The sequence below is a fragment of the Anoplopoma fimbria genome, chromosome 1 (genome assembly GCF_027596085.1).
Source record: "Anoplopoma fimbria isolate UVic2021 breed Golden Eagle Sablefish chromosome 1, Afim_UVic_2022, whole genome shotgun sequence".
Lineage (NCBI taxonomy): Eukaryota > Metazoa > Chordata > Actinopteri > Perciformes > Anoplopomatidae > Anoplopoma > Anoplopoma fimbria.
This window is the reverse complement of record NC_072449.1, coordinates 9,074,070-9,098,897: the sequence shown is the minus strand read 5'-3', so window position 1 is coordinate 9,098,897 and position 24,828 is coordinate 9,074,070. Positions and strand designations below refer to the sequence as shown.

The 24,828-nt window shown below is 41.7% G+C and overlaps 1 protein-coding gene across 1 annotated transcript; it reads right to left on the bottom strand.

Annotated features, from left to right (window-relative positions):
• Positions 1-299: 299 nt before the first annotated feature.
• On the bottom strand, positions 300-23,675 carry LOC129091852 (WD repeat-containing protein 49-like). The gene is made up of 17 exons (XM_054599562.1): positions 23,595-23,675; positions 23,053-23,361; positions 20,965-21,138; positions 20,335-20,418; positions 20,150-20,242; positions 19,851-20,022; positions 16,867-17,034; positions 16,171-16,319; positions 15,243-15,476; positions 14,349-14,513; positions 12,199-12,314; positions 10,477-10,607; positions 5,449-5,535; positions 5,188-5,298; positions 3,956-4,149; positions 2,187-2,384; positions 300-1,131 (listed from the first exon to the last, which is right to left on the bottom strand). Exons 1-17 carry the CDS (start codon positions 23,673-23,675, stop codon positions 892-894), a joined length of 2,706 nt encoding a protein of 901 aa, XP_054455537.1. The 3' UTR covers positions 300-891.
• Positions 23,676-24,828: the final 1,153 nt, after the last annotated feature.

Sequence of the window (24,828 nt, the reverse complement as noted above, 5' to 3'; positions counted from 1 at the left end):
TTTTGACAATAAATGTATCAAATGAGTGTGTGTGTGTGTGTGTGTGTGTGTGTGTGTGTGTGTGTGTGTGTGTGTGTGTGTGTGTGTGTGTGTGTGTGTGTGTGTGTGTGTGTGTGTGTGTGTGTGTGTGTGTGTGTGTACGATTATAATCAGATCTTTTAACTTCACATTAAAACTACAGCCCCATCAGTATTTCGGGCATGAAAATATATCTTACAAATGTAGAAAGCGAGAAAATAAAACCCTCTGTTGCCCGATGTCAAATGTATGTACCAGCCTGAAGCTACTCCATTGGCAATGAATGTGAGGACTGACTTTGAGAACTCCAGCGAGGACTGCTAACTTTTACTGACTGTTGTATTACAGCAGCACAATCGCTTTCAAACCATAAGGCACTCGCTAACTCCCCCGAAAAAAAAAATGATGTTGAATGCGATCTCTTTCTGTTCTCTAAGCATCAGAGTACAAAACACAGAATTGGGAACATCACAAATGCTATTTCATTCTTTGTGGTTGTGAAAGGCAGCCGTGACTATTCGCTGTTACGCACCACACTGTCCTAAGGCATGGAAATAAAATGGGGGAAAAGCTGCAATTTAGTTGCTGCAAAGTGTTGCAAAGTGTTTTTCTGACTCGTGTTCTTTTGAATACATGGCAGACAATGGCTTAGTTATCTTAAGTATAACTTTTATTTTTTTTCATCGAATTTAAGTAAATTATATCAAGAAAAACTTATTTCAGTAGTTCCTCCGGAATCCAACTCAAAATCATGGATCTTCAATACCTCCAGGACAATTCAAAAGCACTGTGCAGCTTTACCACACAGTGAAACAGAGCTTTAAAAATAAAGCTGAAATTGTTCAACACCGGCACAGTGCACTTTAGACGGACTCAACTCTTGACCTGGATAAATGTTTTTCTTCCGTCCACTCCTGCATCCGTCCCACAGTCCTCACCCTCCTCTTTTATCCCCATCCCTCCACCCTCTGCAGAGGTGTCGGGTCCTGGGTCAGGGAGCGTCTCGCCGGGAGCTGGAGGTGACCTCTTCCCTCCCTCCTGGTCTCTCTGGTTCCGCTCTGGTTCCTGCTGTGGGCGCAGATGTCCGGGTCTCTCCAAGCACCACTGCTCCTCCTACGGATGATGGACAGCAGTGAAGACAGAACAGCGAGAGCATTTGGTTTCAGGGCAGGGTGACCTTGTGACCACAGGATTGCCACTTTGAATCCGCAGATTAGCTGGGGTCATGTGGATTTAAAGGACTTAAACATGCAGCCCAGTCTGCCAAGGGAACTCTCATCTATCTGTAGTGGGAAGCCTTTTAATGCTATTTACTGTCTCTGTATGTTCTCCCTGCTCCAAAACATATCCTGAATATGGATGTAGCCTTTATTCACCTCTGATAAAAGTTACACAGACATAGTATGGATTGACAGCACTATCTTATTTAAAAGAAATGTGGCATAAAAGACTAAAATTTAACATAAACTAGATTTAAACTAGCTAATTTATTTGTCTACAAGCTCTGTTGTTTGTTAATGTTGCAACACGAGTATGATAACATTCTTATTCCTTAGTATTGCACAAAGTTGAATGAATGTTTGCGTTCATCAATGCATGTTCTTCTTTAAGTTGTGGTTTATTTGTCTGGTTGTCTGTCTGTGTGTGTATGTATGTATGTGTGTGAGCCTGAGGCTAACTGAAATGAAGCAACGGCAAGCAGACACGGCCCCGGGCTAACTTAATATGGGACTCCTTTAACACACACACACACACACACACACACACACACACACACACACACACACACACACGCACGCACACACACGCCTAACCGTGACTTGATGCTGGGTTTCACATCCATTTCGTCAACTGGTTGCTACCACCCACCAGCAGGCTGCAGAGTGGGAGGTAAAGTCTTTATCAGAGCCCACCTGCGCCGCTGTACGTTTGAACTGGGAGGATCTAAGGCGGTTACCATGACAGGGTGGTGCTGAACAACATCTCTGCCATCCAAAACAATTCATTGCACACACGCAGGTTATGTTATGTGTTTCACGCTGCTGCGGTGCACTGAGATGACCTGTGTGTGTGTGTGTGTGTGTGTGTGTGTGTGTGTGTGTGTGTGTGTGTGTGTGTGTGTGTGTGTGTGTGTGTGTGTGTGTGTGTGTGTGTGTGTGTCTGCGTACCTGTCCGAACAGGCCGACGGTTTCTCCAGGCAGGTAGCTAAAGGCCACACTGCAGTCGGATGATGCTGAGAGAACAAAGAGTCTGTCGCCATGGAGACACATCTCCAGGTGAGTCACATGATCAAGGTGTGGGCGGAAACTGCCCAGCAGTTTTGGAGGTTCTTTGGTTATTCTTTCATCTGGCTCAAGACAGTACTGCTGCAGGGACAGAGGAGCGAAGCAGAAGGCTACTGTGTTTTGGCTGGATGTACAAAAATATGCATTCAATTTATATTATCGTAAGGCCGCTAAACTCTAACCCCCTTAGTTACTGTTGCTATGCCTGTCAAGCTTTCCCTTCTCTAATGGCACACAGCAGAATTACAAAATTCTTTATGACTTTTTCAAACAATGGGGGCTTGATTTCAGATAGAAGTAGCCAAAAGCAGCTGAAATGAAGGTAATTAACTTCTTGAAGGATCTTCAGTTTTCTAGGTACAATTGCTAAGCTTGCACTCTGCATATATGCACTTTTATCTACATTTCATTGTCGTTGTTTTTCGTGTTTTTATGTTCATATATATATATATATATATATATATATACTTTTCCATTTAATATTTCTGTGTACAAAATAGTTAATGTTTATCCTTTTTTCTTCTTGGACCTCCTTGTTGTTTTGTTTATTTGTCTGTTTCTGTGAGCGTAAGTAACCGTAGTCAAATTCCATCTATGCGTACGAATCATTAACACAAATGATTACTTTACTTTGCATGTTGTGTAATATGAAAAGTAACGGTGTACATCAACATGTCATGATGAGACCTGGTACTGAACTGTGAAGTCCTGCGTCTGTTAGTCATCCAGCTGATTTTGCAGCATGCTCCAAACTTGCCAAAGGACAGGATTTCTACCAGAGCACTGAGCTTGTCCAACTTCTTCAACTCCGCTACATATATACATACATCTCCATAAATTAAACTGGAAGCCAAATGAGACGCATCCATCTGAATTCATCCCCTCTTATAAACTGTGACAGAGAGTTGAGCTCTGAATATTGTCGCAATAATACCCGAGAGGGGTGTTCTTTTACTGCGATTACGAGCATGACAGTGATGCAGCTACGCCTCATACCGTTGGTGCGATCCAAGTCTTCATAATCAAAAGTCAAAAAGTCAAAAGGCCTCTCTGAGGTTGCAGAAACTCTTCAGCTCCCAAACATGTGTTATGCATGTAAAGTGCGAGCTGCAGTGAAATTCTAATCAGCTAACTTGGCTGGAATTACGGATTTCTTCTAGTGGAGGGGATTTGCCAGAAAGAGTCATGGGAACTCTTTTTAGACACATTTAAAGTCTGTTAAAAAGAGGATACAAATTGGAAACAACACTCCTCCCATTCATTCAAACTGCTTCTCAAGTTTCAAACAAAATACCAAAGAGGATGGGGACATAACCTCCTCCTGTATCAGTGGAGATTTTCAAAATGATTGACTGGTCTGCTTGCACTCTAGCAAACTACTGAGGCTTCAGAATGACAGCACTGTCTGTCATTTTGAAGAGTGAACAACATGTCTGATCTAACGGAAATCTGGAGATTCATTCTTTCTTCATTGTTTACGACAGTCTGTCACTTGATCTCTGACGCTCCCTCTGGTTCTGTGTTCACCAGCCTCCTTCTCTCTCGCTTGTTTTTCAGTGTACAAAAACCCTCATGATGGCATGTACTTTAAGTGTGCTCCATGCAGCTGATATGTGATATATATTATGCATATGTGTGCGCCCAACACCTACCTGTATGTCCCAAGTCTTGAGTGTTCCCTCCCGATCAGCTGTGACTAAATATTTTCCACAGGGGCTGACGGTCGTAAGGATGGACCCAAGGTCCCGGTTGTGAGCCGTGAACTCTCCCACCAGACGGCTGTGAACGGTGTTCCAGAGTCGGACGACGCCTGAACCTCCACAGGACACCAAGTCTGCACCACCTGCTGGAAATGTGGGAATAAAGAAGTAGGTTTCGCATGGAAAATTAGTTGGATCAAGGACAATAGAAGCTCATAGACATGCTGCTCTATTGACAACGGCTCTGTTGACACACACACACACACACACACACACACACACACACACACACACACACACACACACACACACACACACACACACACACACACACACACACACACACACACACACACACACACACACACACACACACACACACACACACACACACACACACACACACACACAGCCTCAGTCAGTATGAGCAGCAGGCATGAAGACCAAGGTCCAGACGCTTATTGTGTTCTTTTACCCAGCAGCTAAACAGGCATCAGCTAGCAGAAGCAGAAGCAACAACAAGTATACAAGCGACAAATAAATCAGACTGGTATAAAAAAAAAAAGCAAGTTGTTAAAAATAGAGACAAAAAGAAAGGAAAAGTTCAGAGTTTGAGTTACTGCATATAAAAAGAAGTTAGAAATGGGAAAACTTGAAGTAAAACTCAGCATCAATGATTGATGAGTAGCTAATGTGCAGTAACTTTGGCACAAGATACCTGAAGCCTTACTGTCTTTTTTAATGTGTAAACACAAGCGTGCATCTGTGTATTGCAACAAAAACAAGGCTGTATTTGCCATTAAAGAAAAGCTTCTCGTCGTAGAACTCTTTCAACTCTCTGAAGTAACTTCACTGTGTTTGCATCAACTATAACTCCTCAAATTGAAGGCTCTCACATATATATGGGCAAAATATATGTTTAAAGAGGCTTTGGTTTAAAAACAAAAGGGCAGAATCACCCCCTCATTTCAGAGGTTTTATGGCTATAATAAAAATGGGAACATTGTTGGGCATGATAACATGTTATTTGAGCAACAATGTTTGGGTAAAAAAGGAATTCACTTCTTTTGTTTTGGGGCTATTTCATAACATTGTTACTCAAACATTATGCCATGTCGCACATCTTACAGAACCTATTTTAACAAATCCTCCACACTCTAAGGTTGATAAAGATAAGACTTTACCTGTTACAGCTGCAGATGTGCGTCCTGGTATGAATAACAATCTAGTGATGGCAATGGAGTTATCTGGGTCTTCTTTGCCATTCACACCGAGATGAGAATCAGGGACATGACCTAGAAGCAAAGAATTGGAAAAAATACAAAAAACATAAGGAAAGAGAGATAGATCACAGTCAGAAGAGCAAGAAACATTTACTTTACAATTGCAAAACAAAGTGTCTGTTGAATTTAGTAGCATCTGTGTGTGAAAGTGAGACTTCTTGCCTTCTCTGAGTTCAGCAAGTGGCCGCAGTTTCCTCAAAGCTTTTTCTGTGCTGTTGTTCCACACTATAATCTCTCCATCATAGCTTCCTGCACACATAAGAGACGAGACGAAACAGAGTGCAAAGGGCTTATGATAAACTCGCACATTGCTTTTTTTGGCATTTCTTGTATCCCTAAAACGCTGAAAGAATTGCCAGGCATTCATGACCAAGTTCATTGAAACAGAAAGAAAATTTAGCATTTTCAAAAGCTCTATACAAACAATTAACATGAACTCTATGTCACAACGCACCATTTTACTTTCCTCGTGCTGCTGAATCATGTCAGCCAGCCACTAAAAAGCACTTTAAAGCCCAACATCCGTCCCCAGCTACCGTCTGTTCCACCACTCAACATTCACCTCAACAGAAAGTGCTTTTCAAATAATCTACATTATACATGTATTAGAAAGGGTTTGCTAAATATGGGAGGTGAGTATGTGTGAGCAATAGGAGGTGTAATGTTTACGAGAGCGTGGGTCGCCTGCATTATTCACGCAGCCAAGATCCAGCATATGTATTTCAAGGGGCTTTTATCAGTGTGTGTGTGTGTGTGTGTGTGTGTGTGTGTGTGTGTGTGTGTGTGTGTGTGTGTGTGTGTGTGTGTGTGTGTGTGTGTGTGTGTGTGTGTGACAAAGATAGAGTGAGAAAGAGGGTATAGATATCAGCATCACACACAATATTAAGCTTTTACATGGAGCTTGATTAACATCGCCCTTGTTAATAAGCACAGTGATACATGTTCATTCACGGACAATGAAAAAAATAATGAAAGTACATTGAAGAGCACACAAACTCATATACCTTCTTTTCATTTAAAGATAACTCCACCAATTTAGCATTGCACTCTTTTAACATCCTTTTCCAAAAAAAGGATCAAAATTGATGCAGCAAAAAAATCTTCCACTTATTCTGTGCATTCTTTGTCCTTGTCAAAACCTGGCGCCTACATTACCCACCATGCAGCGCGAATGCCACGGTCATTAGGATATTGTTATGCCAGTCGTGGCTAGTGTAGCCGCTAGCCTCATGCAGAGATAAGAAGCAGGCTACAGAGTTATGGTAAGCGCATAACTACACACGTTTATTCATTTTAAAACTTGTAGTCATCAGACCAAACCGACGCTGACTTCACCTGTGACATCACTCGAGGTGGTTTATCAGACTTCACGCAGCTCCCTCTGGGGGCCTCAAAAAGCTTTAAACAACTTCCCCTCTATCTCACTAACTTGTCAGGAAAGACATATTAAAATATACAGTACATATAAATCAGAGCAACCTCTGTTTGAAAAATATGTCATTGCCGTCATTCAGTGTTCTGATTTATACACTCGCATTTCCACTTCTAAAACATTTCTGGCTGTCCATCAAAGTTCAGATGAGTTGGTCCTCGGTCGCTTGGAAGGTGTTCAGCCATGGAGGATTAAGGGATCCAAGGGAAGGACGAAGAGTGAAAAGGGGGGGAGGTGGTTGAGACTGAGGGAGGTACACAGGACCCCTGTGTACATGTACCCTGCTGTTTGTGTGTCTGTGTGTCAGTGTGTGTCAGTGTGTGTATGTGTGTGTATGTGTGTGTTTGTGAGAAACCAAGCGGAACCTAGCGAAGACTCTGAATATGGATGAGGAGGCTTCAGTCCCACGTCAGCCAAATGCTCCTGCTGCAACTTGATTCAACTTAAGACACAAACAAACAGATGCCTGTACACACACAAACACCAACACACACACACACACACACACCCTCACATGCACATACACACAAACTTGAGCCTGAGCATCCTAAGCATGTGTGTGTCCAACAAAACTTTAAATTGACTTTTGTCACTGGCGGCCTTGATGCCACCATTGCTTTCACTTGGCACATAAGTAACATATAATTTGGCAGCACACATGCTTTGATGTGAAAACCGCATTAGTCACTGCAACCCTGAAGAAATGTGCTGGCAAGGGAAACTAATGTGTCATCGCTTTTTAGACTCCGTCTTTGTGCTCGACGGATTAGGGGAAGAAAGAATTACCGAAGATAGTTAAAGTAGAAAATAACACGGCGATAGTTCAAATCTACCTTTTGCTTTAGTGTGCCAGTAGATAAGTGTGGAAACATAGGAAATTGGGATGTGAATGTGATTCAATCTTTTTCACATTTGCCCAAAGGCTAGAGACAGACAGAGCAATGCACAAAATATTAAAACATAGGAAGAGTTTATGAATGATTGTTTTTGTTTTTGGAGAAGAGATTAGTTGATCTGGATAAACCAGTGCCTCTGACAACAGAACAGCATTAAAAAAAAACTGCAAAGTTACAGGTTTGATACCCAAAAAGTCTTCATGAACAAGATACCGGTTTATTCTTCTGTCTCACTTTTAGGAAACAATCAAATCTCAGCCAAAGTGAGTGCTGCTTTTAATAAAAACTACTATTTAGGACGTGAATCATCCGTATTAATCAGAGTGACAGAAATAAATCACAGATAGATATGCAAAATATTCAAAGACAGCTAATGTTTTGTCAATTTCTTGCATCAACTATTAAGAAAAGGATTCAGTGATTCAGCTTAAGCCTGAAAATGCAACCACACTGTCACAATTCAGAGACATACGCAAATAAACACAACTTCAAAACACACCAACATACATCATTTTATTCTCCCTTTTCTGGCAAAAACAAACCCCCACCCTTGCAGCTTTACGACACACATACACAACCACAAAACACACACACACACACACACACACACACACACTTGAAAGACAGAAAGTACTGTGTCTCATTTCTCCTCACTCCCACTGAGAGAGCTCTAATAAACATAATTTAAATTGGGCATTTGGATTAAATTGGAGGTGGAGGGTACAGCGCGGGGCTGTGTGTGTTTGTGTGTTTGTGTGTGTGTGTGTGTGTGGGGGGAGAAATGCAGCAGGCTAACTAGGGAGATGAGGTAAAAAATAAATAAACAGGTAGTGTTAGTTAGAGTCTGGGATGAAGAGAAGGAGCAGGCAGAGAGAGGCGCTGAACACACTGACAAAGAAATGGGGAGTTAACTTTGAAGAAGTTTCATAGTTCACAAAGTAGCTCCTGAATTGTGGGGGGTGTTTTTCCGGCTCCTATTAAGTTCCTTCCAAACCATTTCTCCTTCCACTCTTATCTACCTTTTCACCTCCATCCCTCACTCTATCGCTCTCCATCTCTTGGGGTCGACAAGTCCAAGAAGGCAAGAGAAGGTCTGCAGTTTATGTCTGCACTCGACTCGCACAGACTGGTAAACTGAAACCGAAATGTCAATGCGTGAGCCAAAGTGATACAACTTCACAAACTGAAGAGCATACTGGGGGCAAATTGGGAGCAGAGTGTTTGAAGTTTGATGGTTATAGAAGTGGACCAGTGAATGGAGGATTGCCAGTTCAATCGTTCACACACAAACATCTAAGAATGTGCTGAGTGCCGAGGCGCCTTGCTGGTTTTTTAAAGTATCCTGTCTTTTTTTTTGTGTGTGTGTTTTTATGTAACTTGCAGGTTTTGTTGGTTTCTTCGGTTAACGAGGTTGTCCTTCTTGATTCGCTCAATGTGACAGCTTGGCAAAGGGGATGGAGTGCCACAGGGTTAAATTCCACAATCGTCAAAATGTAAAATATATGAATAAATAAACTATAAAACTCATGCGCTCAAACTTGAAACAAATTTCAAGTGGAATGAAAAAATAGAGTGATTGGAAAACGAGATTAGCCAGAGGGGCCCAGTGTATCTGCATTTTAATAAGCGCTGGTTTGATTTTAGGACTACTACTGATTTAACATGTGTGAGTCATTTTGCATTTGCTACCACTGAACCCATGCACCGATCAGTTGCCGAATCAGTTTGACGGTAATTCCTGATAATTTCCTGCCATGTATGATTTCATCTTCTTTTTCCCAAAAAGGAATAACTTCAGTGAGATATTAAATATAGACACAAAAACACCCACCTGCTGATCAAACCTACTACATCAAAAAAAAACAATGATAAGACTCACACAGAGAGAGAGCGAGAAAAGAGAGAGAGAGAGAGATTATTAACAAATCAATAAGTGTAATGAGAAGAGGTTTTAACTTTCTATTGGAAATATATCTTGATCTCTCTCCCATTAAACGGGTGTTTGCACTGAGTGATCATGTTTTTTTTTTTAAATCACATATACTGCTTTATTTTTCCCGTTTACCTGCCTTTAATACAGCTCTAATTAAAAATGTAATTAGGACCGAACTTGCCGATTAATGGGCTCTGACATAAAAAGGTTTTGGCCTGTGGTGAAGGCAAATGTCAGCTCAGAATAGAGGAAAAAAAAAGAAGCTGTTGCTCCCCTGAGGAATAAAATATTGATCTGTGAAATGAAATACTGTATCTTTCAGCAGTGGGGCTAACAAAGGACAACAGGGAAGAACTCTGACTTAAAAGGTTCAGGCAGACCTGTAATACTCTAAACTCAGTACTCAGTAAATACTCTAGAACTCAGTAAATACTCTAGAACATTGTTTAATTCACTCATACCTGCTACTACTTAAATCTTCTAATTTTACATCATTTTTGACATGTAACCACATATGCTAAAGTGTTACATTTTGATTTGAAGTGTGCATTTATGTGTAGAGGCAAACATACAAGCACAGTTGTACTTTTGATTTTGAATTCTCTTTCTGCATACACATGTGCACAGACATTCATAAAAACAGAGAGCTATTTCCAGCAGAGTGTGACTTGTGGAGCACGAGTGTAATGTAATGTAATGTAATGTAATGAGTCCTTTGAAAACAACACCACTTATTTTAATCAGTAGCTAACTGCTCCCGGTTATTTTACGGGGTAATATTTCTCACTCTTTCCACTGCACAAACCCTCACTCGTAATTTAAGGCATGAAAGTGGACTGAAGGACACAGAGAATTACAGGAGCATATATAGACACTCAATATCAAACCTCTTCATCCTATGGAAACACAAAACACACACACACACACACCTGTGACCAGAGTCTGTGGAGGCTGGAATGCAGCACAGAGCACGTCGCTGCGATGCTGAACACCTCCTTTCCACTCTGACGGCTCAACAAAAGACTGTGAGAAGGAATGCAGACGGAAAACTGTTAACATCCTGCAGAGACACAAAGAGAGAAGGCGATAGTGAGAAGTGAGGAAGCTGTAAAGGTGTGTTACATGTACAAACCTCAGGGACTTTCTTTACAGTAAATGTCGACGTACAACCTGGTTCAACAACCACAGTGTTATCTAAAAGATTGTCATTGTGATGGTTGAATCGTTAGATGATTTCAACTATATGGATGAGGTCTTTGAATTAGATGGACCTAGCAGCAAGTTTCACTGGTAACAGCAATGTCCTTCAATACTGGACCAAGATCAAAAAATATATTCCAAAGTTACCCTTTAATACATTTTGTTTTGTCAGGGTTGCAACAGATTCAAACTTTTCTTTACCTGCTATGCATCGGGGCAGTGTTGGGAAATTGAAGTTATTCCTTTAAACCACACTGCTACAGCAAAAACCATGCGTAAGAAACTGGTGTATTTTTTTAGCACACCTGCAATGAATTCTACTTCTTTAATATTTTATTATATGATATGACAGAAGTTTTATTGATTTTTATTGTTGGAAGTGTACATGACGTGAAAAAAAAAAAGATTCACAGTTGTTTCAAACTGAAGTATATGTGTATCAGTGGGATTTTGATATTTCAACCTGCATGAGATCGTATGAGAAGCAGAAGGCAAGCCGCCTTTGAATTAGATCCCATGCAACACAGCACTATACCGATAAAACTGTGGTCTATTCAGCTGTGAAGAAACAGGAAGTTACCGGCAGTATTTTTCTTTTACTGCCGCTGATCTGTCGTCTATGTTCTCTTTACCGCTGTGACACCCCAGAGACCAAGACAGTGTGTGTGTACCTATGTGTGTGTGTGTGTGTGTGTGTGTGTGTGTGTGTGTGTGTGTGTGTGTGTGTGTGTGTGTGTGTGTGTGTGTGTGTGTGTGTGTGTGTGTGTGTGTGTCTGTGTGTGGAGAAGAGAGAGAAAGACAGAGAGAAAGAGGGAGTCGTATAACTTGATGATAGCTCACTGCAGAGTTCAGCTCACTGGGTGTGAAATGATGATGATGAAGATGAAGAGCAGATGTGATGTGGGTATAAAAAAGAAACACACACACACACAGACACACACACAAATATGAGGTGGGCCAGCGATACTCGTTAGAGTCCAGATGTCTGGTTGGCTCTGAGTCGTAGGCAGACAGAGGTTGCAGGAGAGGACAGAAACACACACACACACATACACACACAAACACACAAACAGACACAGTGTTTCTCACATACACATTTACAGTCCCTTTCATACACAACCTTGCAAACATGCGCAGTCTGTGATGTTACTGCATCAAAACTCATGAGACTCACCTTCAAGGCTTAAATTTGCACACAGTTTTACTTTTCCAGTATTGCACATTCCGTGTAATCAATATTGCAATTAGTGAAACAGAAGGTACATACTGTAAGTAAGCAAACCATAAATATCACACTTGAACACACACAACACACACACACACACACACACACACACACACACACACACACACACACACACACACACACACACACACACACACACACACACACACACACACACACGCACACACACACGCACACGCACACACACACACACACACACACACACCTTTCCCAGCCCATCACCAGTATGCTCCTCTTCAGCAGCAGGACCTGTGAGATCTCCACAGGCCGACCCAGGCCGGCGTTCATTCTGTGGAGGCAGCGGCCATTGAAGTCCCACACCTGCAGCACAAAAAAACACAAGAAGCCCTTAAACAACACTTAACATGCTTCATTTCAAGGCATTCCCTAAATGCAAACAGAGAACACCAGTCATCATGTCATCTTCTTTTAACAGAAGGTTTTGACACAAGACAAACTGTACATGTTCCATTAAAAGATTGAGAATGTAAGTTGCTACAAAAGCACATAACACTCTCAAGCTTTTCTTGTCTGGCAATGAAAGAAGGAACATAAAAAGTAACAGTTGTATTCACTTTTGTAAGAGTTTTTTGTCAAGATGATGACAATGACAATAATTTGGCTGCCACACTTGAGGATAAAAACTATCAAGCCATCCTATTGTTGGTACTTCCACCAAACATGACAGCTCAGGTATCATTTCACACTGTTTCGTGAAATGTTTGTCCAATTTTGCATGATGACGCAGTTTGGATCTGTGTTGTGGCATTTAACAAAGAGACACTGATTGGCCCAATGGGAACGCTGTAATTAAAAGGTCAAAATTTCAAATTCTGAATGGCCCTAACTGCTACGCCACGGGTTTCAGTGCTGATGAAAATTGGAGAGATGATGCATCTTGTCGCTAATTGGCCCGAGGGGTGCCTGCCTCTTCTGCTGAGGATGATTTGTGTGGTTGTTTCACATGGCACTGTGAGTGTATACCTGACGCTGCTTGCACATGCACGGGATGAACAATGCTGCATCCTCACGAGGGCTCATGTGGTCAGAGAGCTGATGTGGTTGATTATGTTGATTGTAATGTGCATAATTATTTTACTAATCTGTTGAGAAAAACTGCACTGAGCTAGGAGCTATTATGCAGTGCTTGAATGTGGAGTGCAAACAAAAAAAGCCACAAAGCACCACTTGTTTGAAATACATATTAATAGACACACATGCTTGCATGTGCACACACATTAGAACAGCCACAGAGGGCTATAACTTTTTTCTAAATGGCAATAATGTGAACAAATACTCAATATACATGGTCTCAACATGCATATAGTACAGCCCTCTGATTCATATGCAAATCTGATGCAAATACTCAGATTTTACAAACGTAAATGTTAAGTTTTTTTTCTCATTATTTAAAAATATAAACAAAAAGATTAGTGGCTGGTAAGTGATAAATGTTGTGAATTGAAATAAGTTCCCAAAGGTCTACAGTGCCCCCTCCTGGTGGATTGTAGGAGCTTTCCATTACTGCAGCGTCATACCAACGTTGGAATTTATTGTAAAACTACATCAGACGTGATCGATAAAAACATACAAACATTCTCATCACGGACGATCTGAAGGTTGCCAACAGTCTCTCACCGCCGTATGGCAATATGACAATAATAAGAGCAGTGGAATGCCAGTGGAAAAGGATATATACTGCTGGATCAGTAGTAACGGGGGCAGTAACCCCCGCATCGGAAAAGTGAAGCCAATTTAAAAGTGCCTTAATCTTGCATTCTTTCAAACGGCCAGCAGAGTGCGACTCCTTTGGCCAACCACAGCCATGTTAGCAAAGGCTAGCGCCAGTATCAGCTTATGCTAATTCACCAAGGATATATTTTACACAACCAGTGTTAGAAAAGCATTGTACATAAGTTAATAAAGACACCCAAGAGTACCCAAGAAGTTATATTGACCTTCGCCGCAATATAATGCACTGTAGCGTTTGCCCCTGTGGTAGAAAAAAATGGATGGTGTGCCATAGGAAGCCCTACATGCTAGAAAAAAGTTCTGTATGTGAAGCTGGTGCTCTTTTATTTATTTTTTGGTAGCTGCCTCTCAGATCAAGTCAATAAAATGTTTTATTTTTTACGAGTAGTTACGAATTTGAAATTCTTGTGATTTCTAGCTTCTTAACCTTCCTCTACACATCTTGTCGCCAAACTCTATTTTCTATGTGGTTTACTGCTGAACAAGTGTGTGTGTGTGTGTGTGTGTGTGTGTGTGTGTGTGTGTGTGTGTGTGTGTGTGTGTGTGTGTGTGTGTGTGTGTGTGTGTGTGTGTGTGTGCGTGTGTTTGTTTGTGTACACCTACTTTGACCTCCCCGTCAACGCCTGCAGTAAACAGCCGGGTCTGCGTTCCATCCAGGGCCATGGTGGAGATCTCGTTGTTGCCATGACAACGGTGGAACTGCTTGACCTTTTGGCCTGTGTGAGCCAGCCAGCAGATCACAGAAGAGGCAGAGTCACTGCTGACTACCTGCAGAGAGAGAGAGAGAGAGAGAGAGAGAGAGAGAGAGAGAGAGAGAGAGAGAGAGAGGATATCAATCATCAAAAAGTGTTTGATTCTTTATGCTGTGAAAAAGGCAAGTTCCACTGATGTATTCTTTAATGGCTCTCACAAAGCCAAACTATTCTCCACGCTTCTTTAAGCTTTATTTTAGTGCTAAGCCACCACTGAGGAAACACATGTGACTGATGCTGCTGTCAAGTGGGAATAAAAGCAAAAGATTGACTGCACTCTTTAAAATGACAGAAGTTCATAATGGATACATTAGCTATTTATTATTATTTGTGTGGTGTTCCTACCCAGTGTGGGGAAACTAATGTCAGCTGTGTAAGTCTTGCATGGAAAGGGGTAAAAGGAAAAAACATACAATAAATCCTAATAATTACACATAATTGAAGAAAGCATTATTCCTCTGTGAAACCTCTGCTCATCCTCTAATCAAATGTTATCAAAACATGCTAAATTAAGAGCATGAGATATGATTGAGAGCTCCAGAACATCTACTAAATGAACGTTGAGTTTAAGATTGTAAAACTGCCGTTTCCAAGGTCAAGACTGAACTTTCAAACATCCAGTTTAGAACATCTATACAGCCTGCCTTCTGCTTGAAATATGTCTTTGGATAAAGATCAACAGAAACAGTGGAAGAGACTCAAAATCAAAGAAATAAAGCCTCAGGGGTCCATTTCAACTGCATACCTGTCTGAACAGACTGTTATACAGCACACAGGTGACAGGGTGCTCGTGGCTGCTGGTCCTCTTCTCTTCCTTCATGGTCTCCAGCAGGACGAGCAGGCTGTTGAAGGAAAGTATGAGGAGCTGACGCTCCTCGTGGAGAAACAGGAGGGTCTGTGTGTCCTCCTGCGTCTCTGGGAAGACACCGGCCAGGCGGTGAACACACAGCTGACGAGCTACATCCCATAGACACAGGACCTGGAAAGTGTATAAATAGATGAACTGTAGTAAAAGAAGCTACATGAAATGCCACATGCACAGAAAAAGAAAAAACTACAGAACTCCTACTATAAATAAAACAGTTATTAGCCTGACACATTATCATAATTACAGAACAAATGCAATAATTGCAAAAAAATATGAGTCTGTTCACAATGTGACACTTAGTTAGAATTCACAAGAACTCTGCCATATTGCTTTTACAGCACAAAACAAATGGACTGTCTCTGTTCCAGGAGCTCTTCCAGAGGAATCCGAGGTAAAGCTTTCAGAGTTTCTTGCAATGGCAGATGGTGTTTGAGCAAAAAAAGGCAGATGGAACATAAATCACTTAAACTCAAATATTCATTATCTCCAGAAAAAGCCGAAGAGTAGGCAAACATGCACACGGTGCTACAAGGGGGGAGAGGAAATGCAGCACAAGCACCAACATCCTCTCTGCATCAGAGAGAAGAAGGGCTTTCGAGGAGATGTGGTCTTCATTTTTTGAGAGACGTCAGCTCTTATAATGGCAACGCTCTAAAACAGGCTACCAATCATCTGCGGCACAGCCTCCTTCCTCTGCAGTAATTATAGCAAGGTATTACAATTAATAAAACACTGATAGGGCTCTTAATCATTACATTATCTTTCTCTAGCAGAGTGCTGCACACGGAGACACACACTCTCCTACCTTATCTTTGGAGTAGCTGAGCAACTGTTGCTGGGTCTGCATGAAGCGAACCGAGGTGACGGGGCTTGTGTGCCCGCTGAGCCTGCAAACCGGCTTTGAGGTCACATACGGGTTCCACAGCAAGACCTGGTGATCCACACCTGCTGTGGCTACAACCAATCAGAATGTCCCGAATTAGCAAAGGCGCTTACTGGAATTAATTACAGGAAACCATACTGTTTTTGTCGCCCACAACCAATTCAGTGTTCAGTGATGCATTTGATGCCTCTGTATGCCTTTGAGTTATGTATAGAATATATACACATACATTTTGTTTGAAGAAAGTGTTTTTTGCACTTTCTTTACGATCAAATCTGTGGTATCAGGCTGTATAAATCAAACCTAGTCGAGGATGAACTCTTACACTCTTAATAATACTCCCACATCATAGAGATACAGTACCAGTCAACAGTTTGGACACACCTTCTCATTCAACTACTTTGAAGAATCTAAAATATAAAACATATTCTGGTTTGTTGAGCATTTGTTTGTTTACCACATAATTCCATACGTGTTCCTTCATAGTTTGGATGTCTTCAATATTAATCTACAATGTAGAAACAAATAAAAATAAAGAAAAACCATTGACTGAGAAGGTGTGTCCAAACTTTTGACTGGTACTGTATATTGTAATTCTGAGTACACATTGGTTCCCACCTATCAGATTGAGTCCACGGTGGTGGTCCATGTCCCACACACCCCTCTGTGTGAAAAAAGAAGTGACTCGTAGACTCCTGCTGTCCTTCTCCCTCCAGCCGATCACCATGCTGCTCTGTGCTCTGGTGCTGCAGGACACGAAGGCGTCCAGCGAGTCCAGGTAACGTACTGCAGGAAAAGTGAAAGGAAGTTATGACAATTATGACAACTAGTTTGTCTTTTTTTCAATAGTTTTTCTGTGGTTGCTGTTTATTCTGGCCGTCAACGTAATAAGAAACATATTGTTTATAATGCATCAGCATGGTTTTTATTTGTATCATCTGAAAGTATAGATCACCTGGTTAACTTTTATTTGTGATGTGTCTTAAAGAAATGTCCACATCCCCTGACTATCGGTGAGTGTGTGGTAGGGCACAATAGGGTTAATTCATTAAAATGTTTATCCGCACAGATTTGAAACTTTCTCTGTATTAAAACAAATTTTCAGAGACGAAATAAAATGACCACTTGCTTCCAAGCAGCCCCCTCTGTGTGGAGCAATAATTCCGCAGAGGGAATAAATTAGTTCTCCAGCTAATTCCAAGTAAAAAAACAACAACATTGCAACATGTTTTGGTGATGACACACGGTCTATTAGTTACTTCATCCTCCTGATGTGAAAACGCTCTCGCTACCAGAAATCTGAAGGACATCCACTCTCTGAGATGGCTGTGCTAAATGTGCATTGACCGCAACCCCGCTGTATAGCAAACCAACCAATCCACAGGCGCTCAGCACAGCATAGAATTAGGCCGGTTTGATTTGCTCACTGGTATTACAGAAAATGTAATGGATCTTGCATCACCATCTGTCTCAATTAACTGTTTGATTGAAAACAGCTAAATTGGATGCCGCACGTCTCATTTAGAGGCTTCTTGGCTTTCAAATACTGCACAAATAAGTGCGGGGTTTGTGAGATGGCATGTGACAGTCGCAGGTCAAAGATCAGCCGCATTGCTAGGGCAAATAATTACGTCTGATTACATTTCATACACCACGTCTTTTTCTCCATTAAAAGATCAGTGGATTTTCAGACAGCGTCGCATGACTCATCATTGATTAATGAGGCCATCTCTTTCACTGACACAGACGGATCATAAATCAAGCTATTTTGTGATGCAGACACACATACATAACGCCTGCTTTAGCCAGTGCGGTGCGTAATGTCACACTTTTATTGCTGTGAGTTTAGAATTTAAAAGAGGAACGGCGAGAGACGCTGTGTGTTGACATCAAAGCAAACCCCCCTTTTGTTCTGCCACAAATCGCTGCACATTTTGGGAGATTTTAGCAACACGCTGACATTTAATCTTAATCTTCTTTTTCATTTCTTTGATCACAACATTATGTGGATATGTAAATGATTTTCTCCTTCGCAGAAGCACACTTCCTACAGCTCTCCTTCCTTGTCCTTACTGATCTGTGTCCATCCCCATTTCCTCCTCATTTCCTCTCACTTTTCCCTCTCTGTTTCAACAGCATCCCTTCCCCCCCTCCTCCTCCTCCTCCTCCTCCTCTCCTCCCCCCACTCCTCCCTCCCCTCTCTGGTGGCCCGTGAGCCCGAAGGTTTTGGAGGTCTGGATAACTAGCCATGTCTAATGGTACACAGCCCACTCATCCTGCAGGGTGGGCAACTTCAAAAGAACGGAACCAGCACCCCAGAGGTCCTTTTCTCACACTCTCAAAACACACCACACAACACACACACACACACACACACACACACACACACACACACACACACACACACACACACACACACACACACACACACACACACACACACACACACACACACACACACACACACACACACACACACACACACACACACACACACACACACACACACACACACACACACACACACACACACACACAGCAGACGTTAGTATGCGCCCCTCTCTTGTTGATTCGCATGCATGCGCACACACAGCCTGCGAAATTTCAATTAAGCAGTGCTTTAAATGTTTTGGCACTGGCTCCTCTGTTTCCCTTCCTTTTTTTATTCCCCTTTGTTTTCCCATTTGTCATGCTTATTTATATGTACTTTATTCTTTTTTCCACCCCCTTTATCAGAATCTCCCCTTTCAGCCAAGCTAGTCTCAGAGCGCCGCCTCGGATGAATCATTATCAAACAGCCCAATGACTCTACAGAGGGACTCTATGCGGATGATGCAATCGAGGTACAACTAAGCGACCTCTTTGTTACCCGCGCTGAGCTGAAGTGGGGAGTCTCAAGACCCGAGACTTTATGCCAATAAGTCTCAAGTCTGGCTATGCAAGACTATGAAGTGGATGACTCAGGACTCGCTGCATGTTTGTGTTTGTGGTGGGTGTGTGTGTGCGTTATTGTAGTGTTACTGAAAAAGTGAGCAAGCAGGAACATTGGGACTCATCCAGGTGTCAAGGTGAAAGGGTGTGTTTGTGAGCGTCAGGTATCCCTGAAACCCGGAGTGTGTTCTTTCTTTCTTTCTTTCTTTTTCTTTCTTTCTTTCTTTCTTTCTCTCTGTCATCTAAGCAACTCATTTTGTATTCTTGCTTTCCTTCTGTCCGACTAATAAACCTCTTTATGACCTGAGGCCCCAGTTGAATGCAGTAAACTATAAGAATGGAAGACAGCATGATCCTGAGTCCCGTTAGCCAACACGAAACTAATTTAGAAATACCAGCTTTATGGGGTTTTTTCTACGAGTGTAGGCTCTTTCTGTTGGCCCCTTCATGTGCATACAATATGAAAAAGTAGATGTGTAACAACAGAAATTTGGGCAGCGACAACGAAGAGGCAGGGAAACAATGACAAAGATACAATAAAGGCATGCTTGTGTGCATTGGTACAAGTTGATTGGGCATTCATCAAAGAGAGCCTGAAAGTGATGTTTTGTCTCATAAAAGCATATATAAATAGAAGGTTTTAGGTGTGTGAGTGTGTTTGTTTTTCTTACCTTTTCTCACCCAGGCAGGCGTGTGCCCTTGGTGTGTCACGGTGTAACAGGAGTGATTCTTTCCCTTGACCAGCTCGTCCCATAGGATGATATCTGCCGAATCGGAGTCCTTCCTCAGACCGAGTCTCTCAAACAGAGAGATCTGAGCTGAGGTAAAATACAAAGCACTGACCTGGGATAAAATACACACACATACAGAGTTATGGAACGACTGACCGATGAACACAAACAGATGACGCGGAAAATTGAAGACTCCTGACAATGTTCGGCCTCCCTCTTACTATTGTTCTGTGTAATACCTGTCCTCCAATGTCTCCTATGGTGAGGACGGCCTGATCCGGGTTAGAGGGATCCGCCCAATAGTCCAGACACCAGGGAGTAAACTTCAAACCCTAGAAAAGAAGTGATGTGCACAATGTCCATCTATAGTTTTCTCAGGTTATAATATCTATATATAAATATACGTATACTCTGGATATGTTACCTGTAGTTTATACTTGCACCCAAAGTCCTGTTTTGACAGAATGTCATAAAAACACACCTCCTTACTTGTGAAGGACACAGCTATCTGAGTATAAGGAAAAGGGAGGAAAAAAAGATGATTAGAAACAGAGAGACATACCGGTAGAAAGCAATTCAATACATCAATATGATATAATAACAATGGTAGAACTTCCCTGACTGATAAGTGATGCATAACTGGAGCATTCTGATGTGTTTTATTCAACAGAAATATAGCCATCACCCACAATTCTGTTGATTAAAGAATTGTTAATGAAAAGTGTGCTGATCAATAATTGATGGTGTTATTACTGAAAAATGAATGTTTATCTTCTAAACATTATGCAAGGGCTTCATGTCTGCAATGCCATTAACCAAAAACCTCTGCTCAATAATTAATTGATCGGGTGAAATGTTTGTTTACCTCTGTGCAGTACAATATCTCCCCCCGATAACTCAATAATTCATATAAATGATTCCTACGGTAACATTTTTTCAGCTGTGTAAACTATGCTACTGACCCAAAAAATATGTCAACACAACCAGGACACTAATCAATAATTTGACTGACTGACATAGCTTTGTTGTGTGACTTTCTAGAAGTAAAAATCACCTTGTGTACGTTGTGCAGCAGCACCACGTCTGTGACCCAGAGGTCTTTGGGTGAGACCGTGCTGTTTTGCAGTCGATGTGCATGCAGGAGGGACATGTCTTCCGCGTCCCGCAGCCCCACAGTTCCTCCTTTACTCACGGTCAGATACTGACCTGAACTCTGCAGGTGCAACACCTGGGGAGACCAGAGGCCATCACAAAACAACATCTAACCCGGATAAATTGGAATGGGGCGAAGCAACAGAGAGACTTTCTGCTTGCGTAACACTTCTGTAAAATTGACCTTCGGGACAACTTTTAATGCTTTTTGTGATGCAGCTTGTATTATTCAAATGAAGGCAACAGCGTTTAAGATTAAAATATCTCAGTTGAAAGTATTTCCTTTTCCTTTCTTGTGAATCTTTAGCCATGAAACTGCACTGGAATAACTTCGAAATGAGCTCCACCTTAAATCTTCCTCTTATTGGAAGCATGTGAGTCGGGCTCGTGAGTCGGGCTCGTTCTTCTGTGCAGAAACTAATAAAACAAAGAGGATTAATGAATGACGCCATTTTATTGGCTAGGCTTCAAGAAGAAAAAAAAGGCTTGAGCTGACTGTGTATGATGAGAGGGAGACATTGAATATCGTTAATGAAAGAAGAGGTTTATTAACACTTATAGAAGAGAGGTCAGGGCTTAGATTTACTATCAATGTAATTACTGCAGACTGATTCACTCTCTCACAGCCAAGTGCAGACTTTATAGAACCTCTCAGATTGGCGTGTCATGCATTTATCTCTAATTATTCTAATTACCTATTTATCAGCAGCCGGTAAGTCACTGGTACAATGAATATCTAGCGACATTTCTTCTAATGGAGCACACTTTACACTTTACCTGTGGTAAATTGCTTACATTTTTAAAATTCTCATTCAGTTTGACTTGTCTGTGTGACTGCCTTTGTGATTAAGAGCCAAAGTCATGCCCATTTTCAAGCTAGCCTGTCCCATTAGGAATATTGTTTTAGTGAGACTTATAAATCTGCTCCCATTTCTGTGTCACTGAAGCTGTAATTGTTAAATGGTAGCAAAATCAATATTGTTTTATCCTGGGTTTAAAATGCTTAAACTGTTAATGGGGGTTCTCATTAACATCATGGAGACCCCGGTATATTTCAGCTAATCAGTACGACTAATTAAGGGAATTGGACAAACATGTGAAGTACCAAATACTTAGAACAGAAGCGAAACTGGAAGTGGGACTAATTGCAATAAAGCAGTATTAATTGATTGTTTTGGTGACTTGGGGGCGGAGTAACTTGTTGTGAACACGACATTATCATGTGTGCAAAGAGTTGTCCGTTTACAATATTAGCAGACATGGAGTTCATTTGGTGTTTAGGGTCACCTGACGATCCTAACTCCAATGTTTGCTGCCTTAAAGTTCTGTTTTGGTCTCCACCAACTTGTGATAGGATAATCTGGCTTTTTAGCTGCTTTTCTAACCAACAAGCCTTTATCTTTGTCTGCCGTTTGGTGATGGAAAGGAAGCATACAGGGGGTTTTAAGTGCAGCTTTTGTGTATTTTTCACTACCCTGCTTAAGTCTTGCCACTCTTTACTGACATTGCTTCAAACTGCAATTAGTCTTCTCAGCCCCATTAGTCTGTCTGCCTCTTTAAGTCAAAACCTTCCAGCCATTTTGAAAACAACTTACACAACATCCTGACATTTTGACATTCTCAGGATTGAAAGATTAAAGTGGTGAGCCATCACTTTCTGCACAGCAGTAGACACTTTATACCGGCGCTTCATTTACATATTAATTGATAGATGTTAAACTTAAAAGAGTCCAGAGCCATTTATCTCATAAGAGGTGGGCCATTTTGATGAGCAAGACCCTAATACTTTCAAACCTTTCCTCGCACAATGTTTAATAATGTGGAATTCCACCCAGTCAGCACAGTTATGGATTCTCCAGTCAGTCAATGTCATAATGCTTTTCAGATAACATGCTGCAATAGATCACATTTTAAAATGGGCCACATGTTCCAACCGTCATCATAAATGCTTCTCTTCTCTTAAGCCTCAAAGAGGTCAGTGACCTTTTACCTTTTGAACCGGGTCTCGGTGTGGACAGGTCAAAGTGCGTGGTGGCTTCCAGCGTGGCGCAATGCTGGTTTTGGTGTTCTTTAATTTATCCGAAAGCTCCACCAGCAGAAAACTGCACAGGCCTCCCCAGTCGACACGCCCCTCTTCCATTACGGCTTCGAGGTCCAGAAGGAGGCCTCGGTGCTCCTGGGTGACAACCACGCTGTCAAACAGGAGGCCATATTCCTCCTTGGTGCCCCGGCCAACTGATGACCAAGCCAGGTCGATGAATTCAGTCCTGGACAAGGAGCGAGGTGCACCCGAGGGGTCCTGTAGGAGACGGGAGACGTTCCATAATGTCAGCTCACAGATAAACAGCATTCAAACACAATGTGCTGCAGACTCTTTCCCGATCTTTAAAGCATTTCTTATGAGACCTGGAGGTGTGGTATGGGATACAGCTGGTAAACAAAAACACAGAATCAATTCTAACTCTTTTTTAAGTGTTTCCAGTCTGAATTAAGTGTTTTAATATTGATAAACTGACAAAGAAAAACCCTCACCAGGAAGAGGCCCTGCAGCTTTCTATAGTCCTCAGTGTTCATCCTGCTCTCAAGTTGGGCCACCTCCATCCTCGTCCCCATAGTTACAGCTCAGACCTGTCAATCACTCACCAACAAATACGAGACAAGGTCAGGAAGGTAAAGCACGTGTATGTGAGTCAGTGCTGAAGACTCACAGTCAAATGATAGATTCCACACATATCTAGGTGTTACATGACAAAACAAGATGTTCCCAGCTCGAGTAATCCCTTAGTAACCATCAATATCTGTTTCACAGCAGGTTGTCATGTCACCATAATCATATGGCGGAGTCACAGCAGCAGCAGATTTCTTTTGTTGGCTCTATCCACATGTCTGTGTTGAATGGTGTGCGAAAGGTCTTTCATTTTCAACAGATTTCTTCCCCCGCTCAGTGGCTTTTCAAAGGTGGGTGAATAGGTCCCCCTGTGATGTCTTGGGAATGGCTCGAGGAGGCGGCAGGTTGCTGAAGCATGTCAAGTCTTTGTTATGTCAGGTAATAAAATACTGGAGTCAGGTAGGTGAGCAGAATGAATAAAAAGGTAGAATTTGTTAAATCAGCCCGTGTGGTGATTAAAAATACGTTTGAGGTCTTGGTGAGAAATGTGAGAAGATGAGTATGTTTCATGAAACACTAGAGAGAGGGAGAAGACAGAAAACACTCTCTGTTTCATTTCCAGCCCGACATAAACGTTTATGAGACAAATTCATTGGAAGTGGCACCAAACTGAGATTTAGATGACAGGGTGTGTAATGAAAGCAAAAAAAAAACAATGCTTTGCTTCAGCAGTCTCTTTTTTTTAACAGCGCTGATTAACTACAGCATGACCTTAATATAATTATGAGTTTATTCACCTCTTTATTCACACTGACAAGTATTAGAATGCAACAGATTTTACAAAGGAAAAGACAGCATGACTTGTTCTGTGGCAGGCAGCTGGCATCAGCCTTTAAGAAGTAACACAGGTCTATAAAATGAATTAAAAAAAGAAGCCCATATCTTACTGCCGTCTGAACAAATGTAAAACATATCCAACGTATAAATGCTGCCAGCTGTCATTTACAAAACTGCTTTCAATTGTGTCAATATATTGTGCTTTCATGTCTCTCTTCTTCCTAAATGGCCACTTCAGGTCCAGTCAACTCTCGAAAATGTCTGTCACTGCTGGATTTCTATCTGGGGTTTATTAAAGTTGTACAAAGCATCACATACCAC